This window comes from Pimephales promelas, chromosome 16 (genome assembly GCF_988280905.1).
Source record: "Pimephales promelas chromosome 16, fPimPro1.hap1.1, whole genome shotgun sequence".
Taxonomy (NCBI): domain Eukaryota; kingdom Metazoa; phylum Chordata; class Actinopteri; order Cypriniformes; family Leuciscidae; genus Pimephales; species Pimephales promelas.
In genome coordinates, this window is record NC_142784.1 from 15,510,720 (window position 1) to 15,530,535 (window position 19,816).

Sequence of the window (19,816 nt, forward strand, 5' to 3'; positions counted from 1 at the left end):
TGTGGCTTAATGCAGATTAGACTGTCCCCTTATTATGTTGAAATAACGACTTGTGTCGAAATAATGAGATATTATGTCGAAATAACAGATATTATGTTGAAATAATCAGTAATTATGTCGAAATAATGACTTAATATCTTAAAATAACAAGATGTGTTTTCTTTCACCATGTGGTTCAGGGCTTCCATAGAATACAGCCTGAATATAATTGCTTCCAGAAATTATTTTTGGGAGTGCTATCCGGGTGCTTTGGTCTTTCTTGGGGGTTCTGAATCACCTGCTAGCCCCTCCAGGCTAGCGCCGCCCATGCAAGTGTTCCTGAACCTGTTTGGCTTCATTTCAGATTCATTTCATTTCCATTGGAACTCACTGTGTTGAGTGACATCTAACTGTTCTAAACTCACAATGCAAAGATCGAAATGGTTATAGATTCACCCAGAAACCTGAATATTTCCATTTTGGCTTTTAATATTTATAGCATTTAGAAACTATAAGGATTGATGTTTAGACTCACTAGCCTAATACCATGATGCAATTCTGGTTTGTCTGCATTTGTATACTGTGCATTCTATATAGTATATATTAGATTATAATTTGTGTCCCAAATCATAGTAAATTGAAAATAGAAAGCATGATTTGTTGATGTACTTTTTTTTCAAAATGTACACTCGTGAATATATTTTTTTCAGCTAATATTGACCAAAATACCTTGAGTTTTGCTGAATTTTACGTTTTAAGATATGAATTTAAGGTAATAAATGCTAATGTGTTAATGTTAATGCAGTGCACTCAGAAGTATACTTCCCTTCTATAGCACACAGTATGCGAATTGGAATGCCATGCATGTGAGGAACACTAGGCTGTTACTGCCATCTACTGGTGACATGTGCTACTGCATCTGGGGGTCTGCAGAACTGAGCACCCCCTCTGTTTTTGGTTTTTTTTTATAACTAGTACATTGTTGTGTATTTTCGTTGTGGTGACTTTTGTTAGTTATGTTAGTTAGTAGGGTTATTTACCTTCATGTGTAAACCTTTATGACATCATTCTACTGACCTTTAAGCCCCTCCCTAAAGTATTTTTTTTTTTAGTCACAGTGAACCCAGGTCTCCAAGGCAATGCTTTATACTTGGATGCCAGCTTTGTACATGTGAGGATGTGCTTATACAATTTTTGAAAAGTGCCTGTATCTTATGTGCATTCGTACATGGTTTACAGTGTCTCTGTGTTGGTCTAATGCCAAGTGTGTGTTAAATAAGCAGGTGTGATTATGTGATGGGGATGGTAGTGAGGGGAGGGGCTTTAGAGCTCCAGCCCCATATTTAGGGGTGTGGCTTAACCACACCTCAGCATGACATCACAGTCCCGCCCACAGCAGCGCAAACAACTACAGAGCAGTCAGTGTCTCAATGGCAACCACACAGCAGAGTTTGTGTTGTCGTTTTTAATTGGCAGAAAAACATCTGCATTGGTCCCTCAAATCACTGACAACTAAACCAGCCGATTGCTAAATGACGCCAACGCCTGATCACTGCTCATTGGCTATTTCACATTATCATCATCATTTAGTGATAAATCAACTCTTAAAAGGACAGTCCCTCTCTCAAAGCCATCCTTATTCAATCTTCAAAATGCTCTAATATGTAAAAAGGATAGTTCACCTAAAAATTTATATTCAGTCATTATATAACCTCATGTCTTTCATGTTACTTTCTGTGACCCCAAAATAGGATATTTAAAAAACAGCTGTTTTAGTCATTAATCAAGTCATTGGGTTCAAAACAACACCGAACCCATTGATTTTAATTGTTTGAAAACACACACACACACACACACGAGACAATTTTCTAATAAACATCTTATATATACATATATATCTTATTCTGTGTTTCAAGTCGTACCAGTTTAGAATGACCTTTCGGGTGAGTAAATGATGATTCATTTTTTGGTGAACTATCCCTTTAAGACCCAAAACATACTCTATGCAAGTACATGAATGATTGATTTCTAATATTATTGTGTTCTGAAATAGGTTACACTTAATGATAGAAGACATGCATTATTCTAAGCATTGCCACAAGGGACAGTGTTAGCGTAAACTGTTTACGAGTCTTCTTATTCTTTCTGGTCAAAATCAATTGCCATTGTGACGAAGCAACAGTGAAATAGTTTGCTGACTTGTTTATCAAGTTACTTGAATAATGAATAATAATAATCTCATTTAATCACACACATTTGAAAATAACACTGTAGAGTGCTGTAGTTATGATATTTTTAGGCCGGTCACACTGGTTCCCTTGACAAAAAAAAGCCAATAGGATTTTTCCATTTACTTTTGGATAACTGCTGAAAATAAGGTCTGTGACAAAAAGTTTGGTTCATTCACGTTTTGATCTTCAAGATAATCTTCACAAATGCACACAACTTTTATGAATTTTAGCTTAGTTTGTGAAGATGATCTTAAAGATCAAAACGTTCAAGAATCAAATTGCCTTTATTAAAGGGATAGTTCACTTTGAAATTAATTTTTGATTTGTTTTATCTTACCTCAAGGGCATCCAAGATGTTGGTGTCTTCCACAGGATTTACAATTTTTATATTTTTAGGTCAAACCGTTCTTGTCTGTCAGTCATATAATGGAGGTCTATGGTCACCACCTCAAAGAGCTTGCACAGAGAAGTCCAAATTAAACATGATTTAATGACTCGTAAATGTAAGTACACACTGATGGCCTAAGACACGAAACGAGCGGTTTGTGTGAGAAAACGAACAGTATTTATACAGTATAGTTTTACCTCTTGTAACCACAGCCACGTCCAAGTGATCTGGAGGCGTGGGTGTTTCGGTTTGCGCAAACGCCGGAAAGCGTCGGAAGTGATCTCTTGCGTGGTTGCGAAAAAAAATCAACGCTGTATGTTGATGTATCGAAATCGTCTTCCATTGCAATTTCCTGTATATCTAAATTTGTTTAGATCTTCACAGTGAAGGATAACACTGAAATCTCTGTGTAAACACTGAGTAACGTACACGCGCACAACGATGCGCCCGTGCCTTCAAATCACTTGGCTGTGGTTACAAGAGGTAAAAACGATATAAATACTGTTCGTTTTCTCACACAAACCGCTCGTTTCGTGTCTTAGGCCATCAATGTGTACTTACATTTACGAGTCATTAAATCATGTTTAATTTGGACTTCTCTGTGCATGCTCTTTGAGGTGGACCCCATATACCTCCATTATATGACTGACAGACAAGAACGGCTTGACCTAAAAATATTAAAACTGAAAATACTGTGGAAACAAAGACACCAACATCTTGGATGCCCTTGTGGTAAGCTAAAACATAACAGAAAATAATTTCAAAGCGAAATATCCCTTTAAGAAAATCATAAGTGGGGTATTACTGATGTTTTTTTTATGTCCTACAATAAAATGAAAAGTATCTTGAGCCTGTGTTAACCGCAACGCAAACCCATTCAAAAATCCCATTGACTTCGGCACGATGGAACCGGATGTACAAATACACTAACTCATTTCCGGGGTTTAGGACTCATTTACAGCACTCTATAGCTATCTTGAATACTAAGATTTCTTACTTCCACACTTAAGGTACTATGCGCCTACAATTTGTCTGTTTGTATACTTGCATTTAATATGTTTCGTGATCTGACCTGATTCCAGAATTATTATTAAACACGCACAGAAAGGCATTTACTCTCCTGTCATTTCAAGACGTGCTTGGCATCCTAGTGTTTAAGTGCTTATGACTAGTTCACATAAAGTCAAGTGTGCTTGAATGCACCGGCATGGCTCTTTGTTTGCGTGGTAAAGCTATGGGTTTAAGCCTGGATGCACAGCATCTGATCGGAGTAAATGACAGCTTGGTCTTTCTTTTTGAGCCTTTTCAGCACGATATTGCCTCTTGCCTGCCCTTGACTCGTGTCACAATGATATATGAATGTGTAAACTGACAGTATGTCTGCATAGTGCTTCATAAAAGAAGGGTGTCTGCATTTGAGATTTATTATCTGACATGCCAGATAGAGGACCTAGATTTTCATCATTCGATCCCTGATCATGCGCAATGCGCCCACGCAAATTTCTTTACAATTTTTATTATGTGCATGACTGACATGTAGCTGTTGAGATTGAACATTCAAGTTGAACAGCACCAAATGTTAGGCCATAAAGCAGCTGATATTAGTGTGCGTTTGTGAGTTTACAGCGCTAACAATTGAAATACACCAACTGACCTCGCGAAACAGAAAGTGCCCTCACAGTTTATCTGACCACACTCAATATCTTACAAACCGCCTTATAAAACAGTCCGATCCATATTTTCAATAACCCACTTATCTCATCTAATCCGACTAATCAAACCCATCTATCTCACAATCCAGCCGATTGCCTTCAAGTCCAACCCAGAAGCCATAAGAACAACTGCCTGACAACTCACAATCCCACATTTAAAGTACAGACACCAAAAATATATTATTTTCAAATAAACTCTCCATATGAAAAACGGACGATGAAGAAAAGCGCCATCCATGCCGTAAAACCAAATGCATAGGCGTCAAAAACAACGTTTTTTTTTCAATGGAATTACTGCACATATTTCACCATACATTATAGGTTATTTCCCCAGACACACAGATAAGTGCCAAATATAGAAACACCCCCCCAAAAAAGGCTAGAAAATAAATAGAAATACCATTTAGAAGAGGACAAATATCATCTCATGGGTTTTAAAGTGTACTATTTTCACTCTTAGATCTCCTTTAGAGAGTTCCTCTTTATAAAACCGCTAATTATATTAATTATATTTAATATTAAGACAGTTATCTTCAATATAAAAATATCAAATATAAACAGCGATAGGAAACCAGGGAGATTTGAGGATCCTTCAATAGTCCTACTTCCTGCTAGCTGTCAATCAATATTTGGACACGCCCCCTCAGTCTGTGCATCTCCATGGCTGTAGTTTTGCTGGTCACCCTTTATATAGCAGTGTCCCAGAAGACAGTGGTTTGGGTGGAGTACGGAGGGGGCCCGTATTTTTTGCCCCCGTTGGTCTTCTTCCAGCTGGGCAGGATGGGCATGCTGTCCTGTTTGCACAGGGCTTTGTCTGAAGGTCTCTGTCTGGATTTGATCTCCTTGCACAGGTGACGTTTCTTCTCGATCATCTCCATCATGGTGCTGTCCCCACATGCCCAGGGCATTGGGGGCATCTAATGGGTGGCAAGGGTGAGACAATGTTGGTGCATGCAGAGCTGGCTTTGATTTTGTAGCCCTTGGCCTTCACATTTGTGAAAGTGAAGCTGTTAACAGCATTCTTTAATCATAAAAGAAATGTTTAATAATTCATTTTCATTTAAAGTCAGACCAGTCAGAATGTATTGCCGTTCAGTTGAATTATCTTGCACACACAAACACACACACAGCAAAATATTTTAATTGTGGACACACATATTAAACTGCCCTTGACATGCACCTGTACAAACACAGATTAAAACAATAAACATGTATAAAGGCAACACAAAATCTCTCTCTGTTTCAATACCTAGTGAGCTACACAGGCGGCTGAATTCTCAATTAGTGGCCCTCATGTGAAGCACTAATACTTTAGTTTGTTTTATTTTTTATTAAAGGAGTAGTAGCAAAAAAACTTTTGCTGATAATTTACTCACCCCCATGTCTTCCAAGATGTCCATGTCATTCTTTCTTCAGTCGCAAAGAAATTAAGGTTTTTGATGAAAACATTCTAGGATTTTTCTTCAATTGGGCACCAAATGGTTTAAGGTCCAATAGACAGTTTCAGTGCAAACTTCAAACTGTTCAAATGGCTTTAAATGATTCCAGACGATGAATAAGGGTCTTATCAAGCGAAATGATCACTCAAAACATTTTAAGTTTTATACGCACAAATGCTCGCTTTGCTCTGTTCTGTGATGCGCGTTTGTGACTCTCCTGTTTGAACTCGTTCATCAAAATGAACAAATCTTTTTCTGAGTCAATTCGTTTATTTCGTTTGTTGAATCAACCAAATGACTCGAAAAGAGATTTGTTCATTTTGATGAACGAGTTCGTTTTGTTATTTATTTTTTAAATTAGCGATCATTTCGCTTGATAAGACCCTTATTCATCGTCTGGAATTGTTTAAAGCCCTTTGAACAGTTTGCAGTTTGCACTGAAACTGTCTTTTGGACCTTGAACTGTTTTGTTACCAGTAAAATGCATTAATGTTTTCATCAAAAACCTTCATTTCTTTTCGACCGAAGAAAGAAAGACATGGACATCTTGGATGACATGGGGGTGAGTAAATTATCAACAAAAGTTTTTTTTTTTTTTTTTTTTTAAAGTGAACTACTCCTTTAAGTCAAGTTTAGAACCATGAAATCAAAATGGACAATTCTTGTTTTTGTTTTTTATTTAGTAGTATTGATTAATGAACCAAAAATGAATGTGCCCTCATAAACTTTAATCAAAAATATAACTAAAATGCATACGAGTTGAGCGGAGTTGAGCATTTTTGGGTGAACTATCACTTTATTTAGAAAAAAAAAATAACACATTTTTATTTATAATAAGCATACATGCATAATTTTGGGCAAAACAAGGTTTTAGAAGACTGCGTAGTAAAGTTGCCATCATAAAATGAGGTATTGCTGACTGGGTTTTGTAACAGAGCATATTCTTCAGGCATGCACACACACGTACAGTACACACTTAGCCTACACACATACAGCAAACACACACACACATTTGTGCTTTTGAGGAAGGAAGTAGCAGATAGACACAGAAAGTACAGTGGACGTGGAAAAGTAGACAATTTTGACAAGGTTTTATTTAGATTTCTGCTTTGTTGGGGTTAGTTTTATCCCTCGATTTTAAGATTTATTTGGGTTAGTTCAATTACAGTCACTAACAATCAAACACACTGGGGAGTGAGAGATCAGACATCCTAAACATACTAAATGTGTTGTCTGTTATAATATTGAGTATAGTACATAGTATAATAATATTGTGTAATACATTTTTTATTGTAGTATATTACTGAATAGTTTTGTATTGTACGTTACCTATAAAATAGTGTGTGTGTTTACAGTAGCTTTCATCAGTTGTGATTTAAAGAACATGCCTTGGTGAGTTGGTGTAGTGAGTTGTGTAACTGACTCCCCAGTCTCTGTGAAAGTGATGTTGACGTGGAAAACAAAGTTATTATTACAGGATTTTTGTACATAATTCAGTGTAGCTCTAAAAACCCGTTCAAATAAGGCCTCACAGACAAACGATATGACACGTGACATTGATATAAATGCCATGTCTAGATACAACGCATTCTCATCCTAGGGCGTCATATAGTGACAATGCAATGCATATCCAACGCACATGGCACCCTTTAGCGTCAATATAACACGCGTCGGTTATAGGTAGGTTTAGGTCTGGGTTAGGCTTAGACCACTAGGAGGCGCCTTCTGGCCCATATATATCTGCGTCTCATATTGACGCTAAAGGGTGCCATGTGTGTTGGATATGGCGCCTTGGGATGAGAACGGGCTGCTAGATACATATATACACACATCAAACAGCCTTTAACTGGGGGTGTTTTGAGGAAACTGTCAATTATTCAATCAAAGTCGTGATGATGTCTATGCTTTGGATTCGGGATCCTGCTCTTAAGAGTGAGTTTTCTCCCATTTTATGGTATCAGCTTCTGTGTTTGATGTCTGTACATGTGAGCCAAGCACAACATCTGAAACATTGTGATATAGACGACACAGACTTGAGGAAGCTGCTGGTCGAGAGTAAAGCTGTCCTCCGGCGCTCTGAAGAGCTTCTCATTCAGATTCAGACCTTTTCTCAAGTGCCAAACCTGCCTGATATATAAAACCCTGATTGTGGATCTCTTGGCACAAGCTCACTAAATGTGAGAGCCTCTTCAGAGCGCGATGGGAAGGCAGCCCTGATCTGGACCGGACACAAACAACACACGCATACACATCTACGTTGACAGACGATGAACGCCGTGAGCCAAACGAAATGCACGGCAGCAGAAGCAGCAGACAGAACAGGATAAACGCATAGCCGTGGGGTCAAAGGTCAAAGACATGAAGGTATTGGCTGGGCAGATCGACAGACACGGAGACAGGAGCCGAACTCCACACACATGCGATCTCTCGCTCATTCTGAGGAATAAGGGGGTTGTACCTGGAACGGGGTCCCGCACTGTTGGGCGGAGGCATCGGGGGTGTGTCTTTGGGGCGTTCCCATAGGGGACGGGACTCCTGACGTGGATGCGGAGCGGCCGAGTTTACACCCGGCTTTTGTTTCTAAAAAGGAAGAGAGTGTGTTAAATGAGTATCTAAAATCAGCATCCTTATTTGTTTTTATCTGATTGTCTGTCACATGGACAGGACGCACCCCCAAGCATGGTGGTCGGGCTGACGGAAGAGCGGCCAAGACGAGTGGGCGTGGCTGATTGTCCAGTGGGCGTTTCCCAATCCTGTGATTTCGGAGAAGAGCTACGGAGGGCTCTGTCCCTACTGTCACTTCTGCCTTTACTTTCACCTGGAAGAGAGAAAAAGAGGTAGAGTTTTCAGAATTCAGTAAAAGTCTATGTGCCTTGACATCAATGATTGCGGTTTCATGAATAAGTGCTTTGTTTTGTACTAGTGCTGCAGTTCATGCATATTACTGTTAGATGGGCCAAAACAACTTAGTGTAGCAAAATATCATAGTGCTAGTATCCTTTCTGCATGCAGAGCAAACTTGGTATACTATCCCAAAATGCAATGCATTTCCATTTCCAATGTGAGAAACCAGAAATTATAGTAAGAGTAATTAAAAAAAAGTTTTGATTTATTATTCGATTATCACAAAAAGACAGTTCAAAATTAAATATATATATATCTAATCAATAAAATTGTGGCAACATATTACTAGCAATATTATTAATTAAATTGTACAAATTAGAATTAATTAGAATGTTAATTTGATTTACTATTACTCAATTCTAATTTGTTCAATTTAATAAATAATATTGCTTGTAATCTGTTGCCACAATTTCATTGATTAGATGAAGCATATTCATTTTTACAGTGTAGAAACCTAGTTTTATAGGGCTACAGCTTGGAAACAAGCTTTATATAATGTCTGGAAGTCAGTGAGTTTAGTTAAATGCCTGAAATAAGATCTGTGGTGAACACAAGATCAAGATATTTTCATGTTTTATTCTATGACATAAAATACATCTGTAATACTTCCCTGAGATTTTGTAAAGCTTTTAATTGTCTTGAAAAACGATTGCTAATGGCTAATTGGGGATACAGATGTGGTCGGGGACATTAAACATCATCACTGCGAACATGGCGTTCAAGTCATGTGATCACAATGCAGTTTGTTTTGAACATTTTTAGTATTTAATGAATATTGTAAACGAAGAGAAAATATTTTTTACACATTCCCTATGCTTAAACTTATTTTTTCACTCCATTTTTTCATCTTTCGTACAATCAATCCCTTTTTATTTTCCATTGCATTTCTTTCTTAATCTCTCTCTCCTCACAGGGGATCCATTAGCAGTCACATTCATCACGTCTTTCACTGGCTCTGAAGACATTAGGGAAATTGCTTTACTAACAGATGAAAGCTTTTCAATTATTTCAGCTGGCAAGAGTATCTGAATGCGTATCTGTATCGTCCATATAGATGTGTGCTAGCTATATCGTCTGACACTTATGGGTGTATGAATTGAAGGTGACATCAGACTATGTCATCAGTTTGTGTGTGTGTGTGTAATGACTTAAACCTTATGCTAATAACAGTCATGAGCTACTTCAGTTCATTTCAGTTCATACTGCATTGGAACTAGGGCTGAATCTCTATAATACAGAATCTGTCAATTCAGATTTCCCCTCCCCGCATCAAGTGTTTATATACTGTTTTAAATACTGTACATCAACTTGTGATTGCAAGAAAAAAGGCAGAATTGTTTTTTTAAGATATGATAAAGCAAGTTCCATTTAAAAAAAATACTATAAACCAATTAGCATTCTTTTAGCGGTTCTCATCTGTGTGTTTTCCGTTACTGAATTTACAGCATGGAACAGTCCTGTACAACTCCTGAATGAGCTGATTCTTTTTAGCGAATCAAAAACCTACCGTACAATAGAGTTTGAATAGTTTAAAGAATTGAGATAGAATTCTTTTTTTTTTTCATAAGAGAAACTGAGATTGTCCCTGCTATCCTCTGCTGACTTTGATAAGGTTAGCTTATTTTTCATTATGGACTCACATTGCTCCTCAAAAACCTTATTTACCATACTTTATCTCTCTGGAAACACACACACACGCTCTGTTGTCTGGCCACGTCTGTTGAAATCCCATTAGTCTGTGGTGTCCTGCTCCATTAGTCTACATTTAATTAGTGTCCACTGTCATTAGCGTTGGGTGCTAATGCTAAGACTGCGACAAATTTATCATATTTACGTATTAACATGCACATGGTCAGTGCCTGGATGTAGTCTGCTTAGACACTGTGTGTGTGTGTGAGTGCAAGTCCATTAGCGGAGGAAATTTTAGGTGTGTGTTGGCAGGACTGTGTTCTTGTCAGTGTTCACAGGGTCAGATTGTTCTACAAGGCTTCTCAACTAACAGCAGCCAACATAGAAACATGTTCACCTCATTCAGTTAGAGTGAGATGCCAGGCCAAATACCTTTTGGCACTCAGAGGTAATGAACATAAACAACACCACTGAAACAAGGCTAAGAGGCACAGCAGGAGAGAGCCAAACAAGAGACCGGTTGTAGTTTATCTCCAAGGTCCTTTTTTAGGAATCAGCAGCCGACTGAACCAAACCTCCTAAGACACACTTTATCGATCATTTGTTTAGAATTACAACTAAGGAGCTTTTTTAGGTCAAGTCAAGTCACCTTTATTTATATAGCGCTTTTTACTAGGGGTTGACTGATTATCGGTGCCGATATTAAGCATTTTTATCGGTATCGGCCATTTTCAAAAACGATTTTCCGATAAAATAATTTTATTTTGAAATTAGCTATATTTGGCTCTAACGCATCCACATCTGTCGGAGCTCATCACTGTGTAGACTAGGCTAATGTCCCCTACCATCCGATTAGTTGAAAGCTAAAAAGTTTTGCACTGAAAGATTTGCTCTCTCACACCGAAAACACTTGATGACTGGAGCTGCTTCACTGATCATCAGTTGTCTCTCAAAGTTAAGGCAGCAGCTGAAGCAACAATACATTACTACACTGAAGTTGCAAAATACCTCAATATAATAGTTCCCTGTGATTTCCGCGATGCAGAAAACAGACGAAATCCAGTCACAAAAACGTATAAATTTACTGTACAAATTTGTCAACTTTTTGATGAATTAATAAAAAGCAGGTCAGTACAAATCAAATCGAATTTCAAACCACAAAAAGACTATTTAAATATGAATCCTGCGTGTCTCTAAATGAATGGCGCAGACGCGTGATTTAATTCAGAAAAATAATCTTGTAATTCTGAGATGATTAAATTGCTAATTCAGAAAAACAGATTAGATTTTTTTTTTTCCTCAAGTGAATGCAATACGCTTCTGTACAAAGAACTTATTTTTCTGAAGAACATTGGGCAGTTTAACTGCTCAGGACAAACAAGGGAACCATCACAAAAAACACAGTTGTGGATCATCCAGTTAACGAGACAGTATTAAGAATCAAAAATAAACTTTTGAACAGGGCCTTATAATTTCTGCTATTTTTTTTGTCTCGTGGACTATATGTGAACATCTTTGTAAAATATCTTACTCAGGACAGTATAATGATGTCATATAGAGAATATATGGAAGTGACAGAATCCATGGTGCCATAGAGGCAGAATAGAAGGAATAGAAAAAAGTGATGTCATAAAAAAGCTCTGAGCCAGAATTACATTTTCATAATGGAAACTATAATGTATGCCAGTATTTTGTTGCACTGGAGCCAGTTTGTCGCTCATTCTTGGAAGATCCTGATCAGAATTTCTTCTCAATCATATTGACTGTTTTCAGCCTGACTGAGAACCTGATCTGCCATTATTATCTGCCATGTGCCTCTAATTTATGATAATGTATGCCAACCTCAGAGCTATAATGATGAGGAAATATATCATTATTAGTATATGTTAATGTAACCTTAGAATATGTGAAGTTACTCAGACACTTTCATTTCAGAAACTATTAAGCTATTCAGTGCTGCAGGGAAAGCACTATTGAATTTAAATACAGCTGCATTCATTAAGACATAACAGTAGACTGCTCTGCGTTAAGGCATATTTAGAGCTATTTATGGGCACTGAAGGGCATAATAAAAACAAACTCATATTACATTTAAATTAGACTGATCCTTAAGACAGATTAATGCACATCGCGTGCCACTCGACTTTGGCACAGGTTCAGACTCTGTATGCCTTTCTGGCGCCGAATGGTGTCATGCTGAGTAGTAGAATTTCCTAACAGGATTTGGACCGGACTAACTGGCCCGAACAGGAAAAGCTCTGTCTATGATTGTTTTATCTCTAAATTTGTGTTTCTGAAAATGCCAATCACAGCCCAAGCGTGGACTGACTTGGCAGCTTTTGATATGAGATCTGTAGATTTGAAGAAAGAAGGCTTATTCAATCAATGGATAATATGTTTTCTTTACAAACCTTGGCTTTCAGGGTTTTTTTTAAATGAAAATTAATAGCCGGCTCCTGAAAATATCTCTAAATCAGATTAAAAACAGATAATAAACATTTATTTTAAAGAATTTTCATTCGGCAAGAACACTTCCGATTGTTTCAAAGTTGTTATTTCTAGTTAAAGCAACACCAAGTAACTTTTCCTCTGCGGTCGCCCTACGGGTTGGAAGCGGAATTGTCCGTTACTGCCGTCGTAAATAATCTCCGAATTTTTTTTACATAAAACCTACTGTCGCACGCACGCTCGTTGTTTATCCAGCACTGGCTATGGAATGAACGATGTTCATTGAATAACTGCTATGCTAAATAGATGCTACAATACTCTATCCTGATCGTTTTCAAAACTCGTAATTCCAACTCTTAAATCGCAGTGGTTTTGAGAGATGGTTCTCACTGCAGAACATTAAAAATCCACGGGGAGGAGTCGGATCCAGATCCAACTCTTCCCACCTTACATACACCTAAACCTACCCAACTCTGCCCCCCGATCCTTAAGCCCACCCCTAATCCCTAAACCCAACCCTAATCCTACCCATCTCCACCCCTTGGATCTTGATCCGACTCCTCCCCGTGGATCTCATGTACTGCATTGAGGTGCTACTGGGTTTTGACGAAACAGGATGAGTTTTAAACTGCCGAGAGCATTGTAGCTAGTACCAAGAGCGTGGTGAGCTGAAACCTGCGTACGTCACAAAGAACCGCAAACATCCAATAGGAAAATTCAACTGCAGTAGCCACCGTTCAACCTGAAGAGGGCAGCACTAAGACGTTTTTACACCATATATTGTAGTTACTCGAATCAATGATCAGCATTAAAAAAAGCGCCATTCTTACAGATCATTAATTAACTAAAAAAAAAAGTTGGTTTAGGGTTTAGTTACCCTTTAATAACAAGGAATGTTTTTTGAGCACCAATCACCAATGATTTCTGAAGGATCATGTGACTCTGAAGACTGAAGTAATGATGCTGAAAATTCAGCTTTGCATCACAGGAATACATTATCTTTTAAAATACATTTAGATAGAAAACTGAACTCTGATCATGATCTGATATCTGGCCAAACACATCTGTGTATCAGCAGAGTGATGGTGAGCTGTATAGATACTGTGTTTTGGATCACAGTGGCAGATTCTTCACTATCTCTCTGTCTTTTCACTCTCTGTGTCAGGCAAACACACATGCACATACTAATGCCGGCAGCCTGTTAATCTCACACACCTCCACACTCTGTCAGGCACGAAGCCCAAGTCACAGATGCGTGGAAGACATACTGACAGGAGGTGCCCGTGTGTGCGTTTGTGTCTCTCCGCTGGACTGGCTAGCGGAAAATTGACTGTGATGGACAGACTGACCTGCTTCAGAGTGTGTTTGTGTGTGTTTTTGTGTACCTGTGCAGGTTTGAATTTTTATGACAGTATGTAAAGAATCTGAAAGTGTTTTTTTGTGTGTGTGTGTGTCGAGGCTTCAACATGACAGCTTTGACTCGTTAATCTGTTAAGTGTTTTTTTCTGAATTAATTTAATCATGATTTGAAAGGCTCGTGAGAAAGCCATTGAACAACCCTTACAACGCAACAATCCGGCGACCTTCGCAATCGACGGTGTGCTTGATTTGAAGAGGCTCGGTTTGGTATGGAAGAATCTGGGTCATTTTCTCTCTCTCTCTCTGTCCTGTGCACCATAAGCACGCTCAATAGTCTGTGCGTAGGTTGATCGCTCAATTTTTAATCTCCAAACGAGCTCAAACACACAGACACACCTGGGGTGATGGAAGTGGACTGTGGAAATAGGACATGAAAGCCATCTCTCCTCCTCACACGGGAATAAATAACAGTCTGGAAAAAAGTCCTTAGCTGCAGCTCTCAAGACGATTACACGCGCTCTTTAAACCCAATCAGGCTTTGCTCTATGAGACAACATCCTTCACTTTGAAGTTGTTACTGATATGGCCAATCGCCTCCAGATATCTCACAGTTAACCTTAACAATTTCAGTATTCACTGGGTTTAAAATGTGTGGATTAATTAATTAAAGGCTTTAGTGCTTTTCTTGGTTGCTTATTTTCTACTGGGGATACACTGATATAAAAATTGTGGTCTATGTTAATAAGCTGGCAATTATTGAATTATTAATATTCTGGGTTCAATCTCAATCGACAGCTCATTTAACTCCATTGTAAGTGTCTCACTGTAACTCAGATTCATTGTTTTTTTTTTAAAGAAAAGGAGGGAGAAGTTGAAATTAATCGTTGTGTTTCTAATATCAACCAATACAAAAATCTCAGTAACCACTATGGTACCAATATATTGTGTGCGTGTATATATATATATATATGTATTATTATCTTATTAATATTACCCAGCTGGTAAACTTCTACTGCTAACATACTTCAATATTTTAATTTCAGTTTTATATATATAAAAATGAAGTCATTAATTACTCACCCCCATGCAGTACCAACCTCGTAAGACCTTCGTTCATCTTCGGAACACAAATGAAGATATTTTCGATTGAATATGAGAGGTGGATCACTGCTACATAGGCTCCTAAGGGATCGAATCTTTATTCGGCTATTCCTTTTCTTGCTTGTAGGCCTGAGACGAGAGTTCGAGACGTGCGCATACATCGTGGAAATCTCTTGAACTCTCGTCTCAGGCCTACAAGGAAGAAAAGGAATGGTAAAAAGTAGTCTCTTCGCTTGATAAACTTATCGTTGAGCCACTGTAGTCACATGGAATATTTAAACATTTTCTTCAATGACTTTCTGGGCCATCAAGTTTCAATCCCTTAGGCAGTCTATGTAGCAGTGATCCACCTCTCAAATTTAATCAAAAATATCTTCATTTGTGTTCTGAAGACGAACAAAGGTCTTACGGGGTTGGTACAGCATGGGGGTGAGTAATTAATGACTTAATTTTCATTTTTGGGTGAACTAACCCTTTAAATAAATGCATGAAATACTTTTTCATGCATTTATAACATTTTCACTCACCATCTGCAGAGTCTTTGTTCTTACGGCTTCCAGAACCTTTCTTCAGCATGTTGCGTCCGGAAGAGAACAAGTTGCTGAGCTCATCCAGAGGACTGGTTGGTGTACGACAGCCTCGACCTCCCGACCCCGAGCTTGAACCCGAAGCAGTGGAGACATTTTGCATGGAGCCCCCGTGCACACTTGAGGAATTCGAGAGCCGCCCGCTTTCACGTGATCCGTGTGCAACTCCGGAAGCGCTGCGAGGAATCGTCCCGGTCATGAGGGCATCGTACGGCGGGGGGCGCTTCAGGGTGAGTGGCGTTAACGCACGACCCATACTGACGGGGGACGGGCAGGCGGAGTGGCTCCGGGGGTACCCGTGTGCCGCGGACGACCCACCGCTTTTGTACAGCGTAGATGTCAGGGGGGGAGCGGAAGACCGTCCTGATGCTGTGATTGTTTGTTGCTCCTTAGTCTCTGCTGACTTCTTCTTATGATGATGATGGTGGTGGTGGTGGTGTTTACCAGACACCTGCTGAGCCTCCAACTGTGGTCCAGGGTCAGCGCTAGTTGGGGATCCACCGGGTTTGACATATCCGACGTTGTCCAACATGGGCAGTTTGGTGACATCCAGAGGAGTAAGAGGAGATTCGTCAGAGTTGGGGGAACACTGGGCTGGTGCAGGTGGGAACACTAGTAGAGGAGGGCGGTGGGAAAGCAGATTTGGGAATGGGGCAGGAATGTCACAGAGTGAACCACGTGGAGTAGTGGGTCGTGTAAGTTCTACCTCCGGCACCAAGGGAGTGGGACACTGCTCCCATCGTGACTGTCCGTGGTCTAAGGATGAAGGCAAATCGTCATAAACAGGATATTTCATCTCCTCGTACACACTTTCACCTTGGTCATCCTCTTCATCGCCATTAGCTCCGGCAATTCGACTGAAGTCCCGTAAGATATTCCCCACCATCTCTATATAAACAGGCTCCGCCTCATCGTCAGTGGCGGGGGCGGGGCTTTGATTCTGAGACGCCGACTTCTTTTTTTGTCGCGGCAGAGAGGCAGATTTAACCTTGCTGCAGTGGTTTTGAATGTAAGACTCGTCAAAGGATGTGCTGAGCTGCGTGTTGGGGTTGCGTTTGGGTTTTGGCGGAGGCATGCGACGGTACTCCTCACTGCAGGGCCGGGATTTAGATGCTGTGGGCAAGAGAACGGAGATGTTTAGAAATATGGATTTAGCATTTCACAGAAAAATTATTTACATTCTAAAAAAGAGTTGATTTAAATGTATCCAGTATGTCCCATTAAGCTTCTTTCTACAAGATGTAAAATAAGTCTCAGATGTCCACAGAGTGTGTATGGGAAGTTTTAGCTCAAAATAGCCCACCGATCATTTTTTATACCATGTTAAAATTGTCACTTTTTGAGGGTGAGCAAAGACGCACTGTTTTGGTGTTTGTCCCTTTAAATGCAAATGAGCTGCTGCTCTCGGGCGGAGCTTCAAGGGCTCCTGCTATCGTTTCTGAATGGTTAGTTTATGAATTTATGTAGCTAGCTGATGTGGAGTTAAAGTCGGCATGAAATCAAATTGGACAAATCTTTAAATCTTCGAAACAACCTCTCTTCTATTTCGTTCATGTGGAATAGCGAAAGGGTGCGGCCAGATCCGACGAGGGTGCGGCTATCTGTGCTCCGCCTCTCAGAAAATCGCATTCAAATCTGCCTCCATTTTGTTTGTAACGCCCAACCTCCAACGATCCAGTCAATTCCCGAAGGGCAAAATCAAGCCCTGCCCTACATTTTTTTCTAATTTCAGAAGCCGTTTCACTCGGATATACGTCACGACAAGGAAAAAATTACAATCTCAACTTCCGTTTCACGCCGACTTTAACTATCTTCAAGTCATTGATTAGCATATTCTGTCATGATAATCTATAAATCGCTTGTGTGGGAACTGTACTGTTGTAAGATGCCTACATAGTCAGAGAATATGCAACATGAAGATAGAGCAGGTATATGATTTAGTTTAATTACGGTTATAACGTATGTTGTCATCTTGCTTTTATAACATGCTATAGCATTTTTGTTACATACTGTATTAAATGTGACTCTTCTACAACAACTTCTACAATTTTCCCAGGAGAAGGGTTTATGTAAATTTTAGGGTTGGGGATGTCACAAACCCGTGAAGAAGCTCATTGTAGTTTCTACCAGCCATTTGTTGTATTCCTTAAAAAGCTATTTCTGTACAAGAAAATCTCTCCCTTTGATTTGAACTTTGAGCGTCATACTCGTAACTTTGCAGATGCTGTTAATGCTCAAACAGCCGCATTACACACTAACTATAAAGTTATAATCGACCACCCCTTTTAAGAACCTATTGTTGGATCATCATTGCAGTGATTATTATGTTTCTAGCATATGTTTCACACATGAATTGGCACCTCTGAGTCCAGATCTCAAATTCATTGAAAGTATTTGGGATGCGCTGGAGTAGATATACAGAGTGCTTTGACATTTGACTAAAAATGTATGTACCTCTTGATGTAAATAACATCACTTTATTTCCATCAAGAGGTGCAATATATATATATTTATTTTTGCACAACAACTAATATAACGTAGCAGAAGCATAAAAGTAAAGCACTGCCAGCCCGATCTCATGAAAGTTCGTATCTATGGCACGAATGTGATTTCTCGTGGCATTTATACGCCAAAAACAGTTTTTGCGTGTATGATACGCACGAACTCCCCACCCCCTTCCCCCTAAACCTAACCCAGGGTTTTTTAGTGCGTACCACATACACGAAAAAAAACTTTTGCCGTATAAATGCCACGAGAAATGACACTCGTGGTATAGATACGCATCTTCATGAGACTGTGTTGGCACTGCAGTATAGTAATAAGGTGTTAACAGTGTCATTGTGGCCATGGCTTAGCAGAAGTGTAGCAAAGTCAGCGTGTATTAGTTTTAATGTCAGTGCTATCCCCCAAAGCCGTATGGGGCTGCACAGGGCCATTACTATTCTATTGTGCACGTGATGGTTTCTGACGCTTCTGCTCGCTCTACATCCCACCACTGCCCTCTCAGTCCAGTCACTAATCCTGAATGTGTGTGGTTATGAACTGACTTAATAGGCTTCTCCAAGGACTTTTTAGTGAGAATAGAGTTTAACACTCTGCTTGAGACAGGATTAATTATACACAGTTGAGATACCAGTGCTGAGAAACGAAAGAAGCAGGTCGTGCTCGGTGTGTGTGTGTGTGTGTGTGCAACTTTGCTCCCTAAACACTATTCACTGCTTCCTGCACACTGAGTAATAATAAGTCATACATCTTTATAGATATTATGGATAAACAGACAAATGGCCTATGTGCAGTCTTGACTGATAATTATCTCTCTCCTTCATGTGAACGGATATATTAGTGTACGTACACTTATTCCCTATGCTGAGTAACCAGTGCAGTGCACTTTGAAGGGTGTGCTACAGCCAATAATGGGTGATGTTAGCTTGTAGAGATGCTGGGCTTTGCTTTCTGACTGTGGTGGGAGGAGTTCATGGAATAATCAAACAGGCAGTTTCCTTCACTGGAGGGCGGCGAGGAAGAACTAGAGTGGACAAAACTAGGTCATTTTAACTTCATGAATGAATTTCTTCCTGACTAATCATCTCAGTGGAAACAACTGTTTCAATTTCTTTTTCACCCTCCCCCTCTTGTTTACTCACTCGCTCATACTCCATCTTTCTGTCATTTCACTCCACATCACCATAGCTGGGCTCAGTGAAGGGCAACTTGACTGACCCGTTTCTTCCAGCAATGGCAGGGCGGTGTGTGTGTGTTTGTATTTGAGTGTATTCTCTTACCAACAGCAAGCACAAGTAATAGTTAATGGGTCAGCATGGGAAGAATGCTAATTTTTAATCTTCCATTAAGCTGGCTGAAGCTATAATTACGTCATTCTCTAGAGACTCTGGATCCCTGGGTGTGTGTGTGTGTGTGTGTGTCTTTTTGTTATGTAAAGGACATGACAGGGGTTTATATCAGCTTTTCTCTGATACACAGATGAAAAGTCAGCAAGAATAACTTAACGTATCATTCAGAGAAAGATCACAGTACCTCA

General features: G+C 39.4%; 1 protein-coding gene across 1 annotated transcript in view; it reads right to left on the reverse strand.

Annotated features, from left to right (window-relative positions):
- Window positions 1-2,740: 2,740 nt before the first annotated feature.
- nyap2a (neuronal tyrosine-phosphorylated phosphoinositide-3-kinase adaptor 2a) overlaps window positions 2,741-19,816 on the reverse strand; it is a 35,512-nt gene continuing 18,436 nt past the window's right edge. The window contains exons 3-6 of the mRNA XM_089121066.1: window positions 15,718-16,890; window positions 8,421-8,567; window positions 8,208-8,329; window positions 2,741-5,227 (exon numbers count right to left, since the gene is read on the reverse strand). Of these exons, the coding sequence (XP_088977192.1) occupies window positions 4,997-5,227; window positions 8,208-8,329; window positions 8,421-8,567; window positions 15,718-16,890 (1,673 nt within the window). The 3' untranslated portion in view covers window positions 2,741-4,996. The remainder of the gene's footprint in view (window positions 5,228-8,207; window positions 8,330-8,420; window positions 8,568-15,717; window positions 16,891-19,816) is intronic.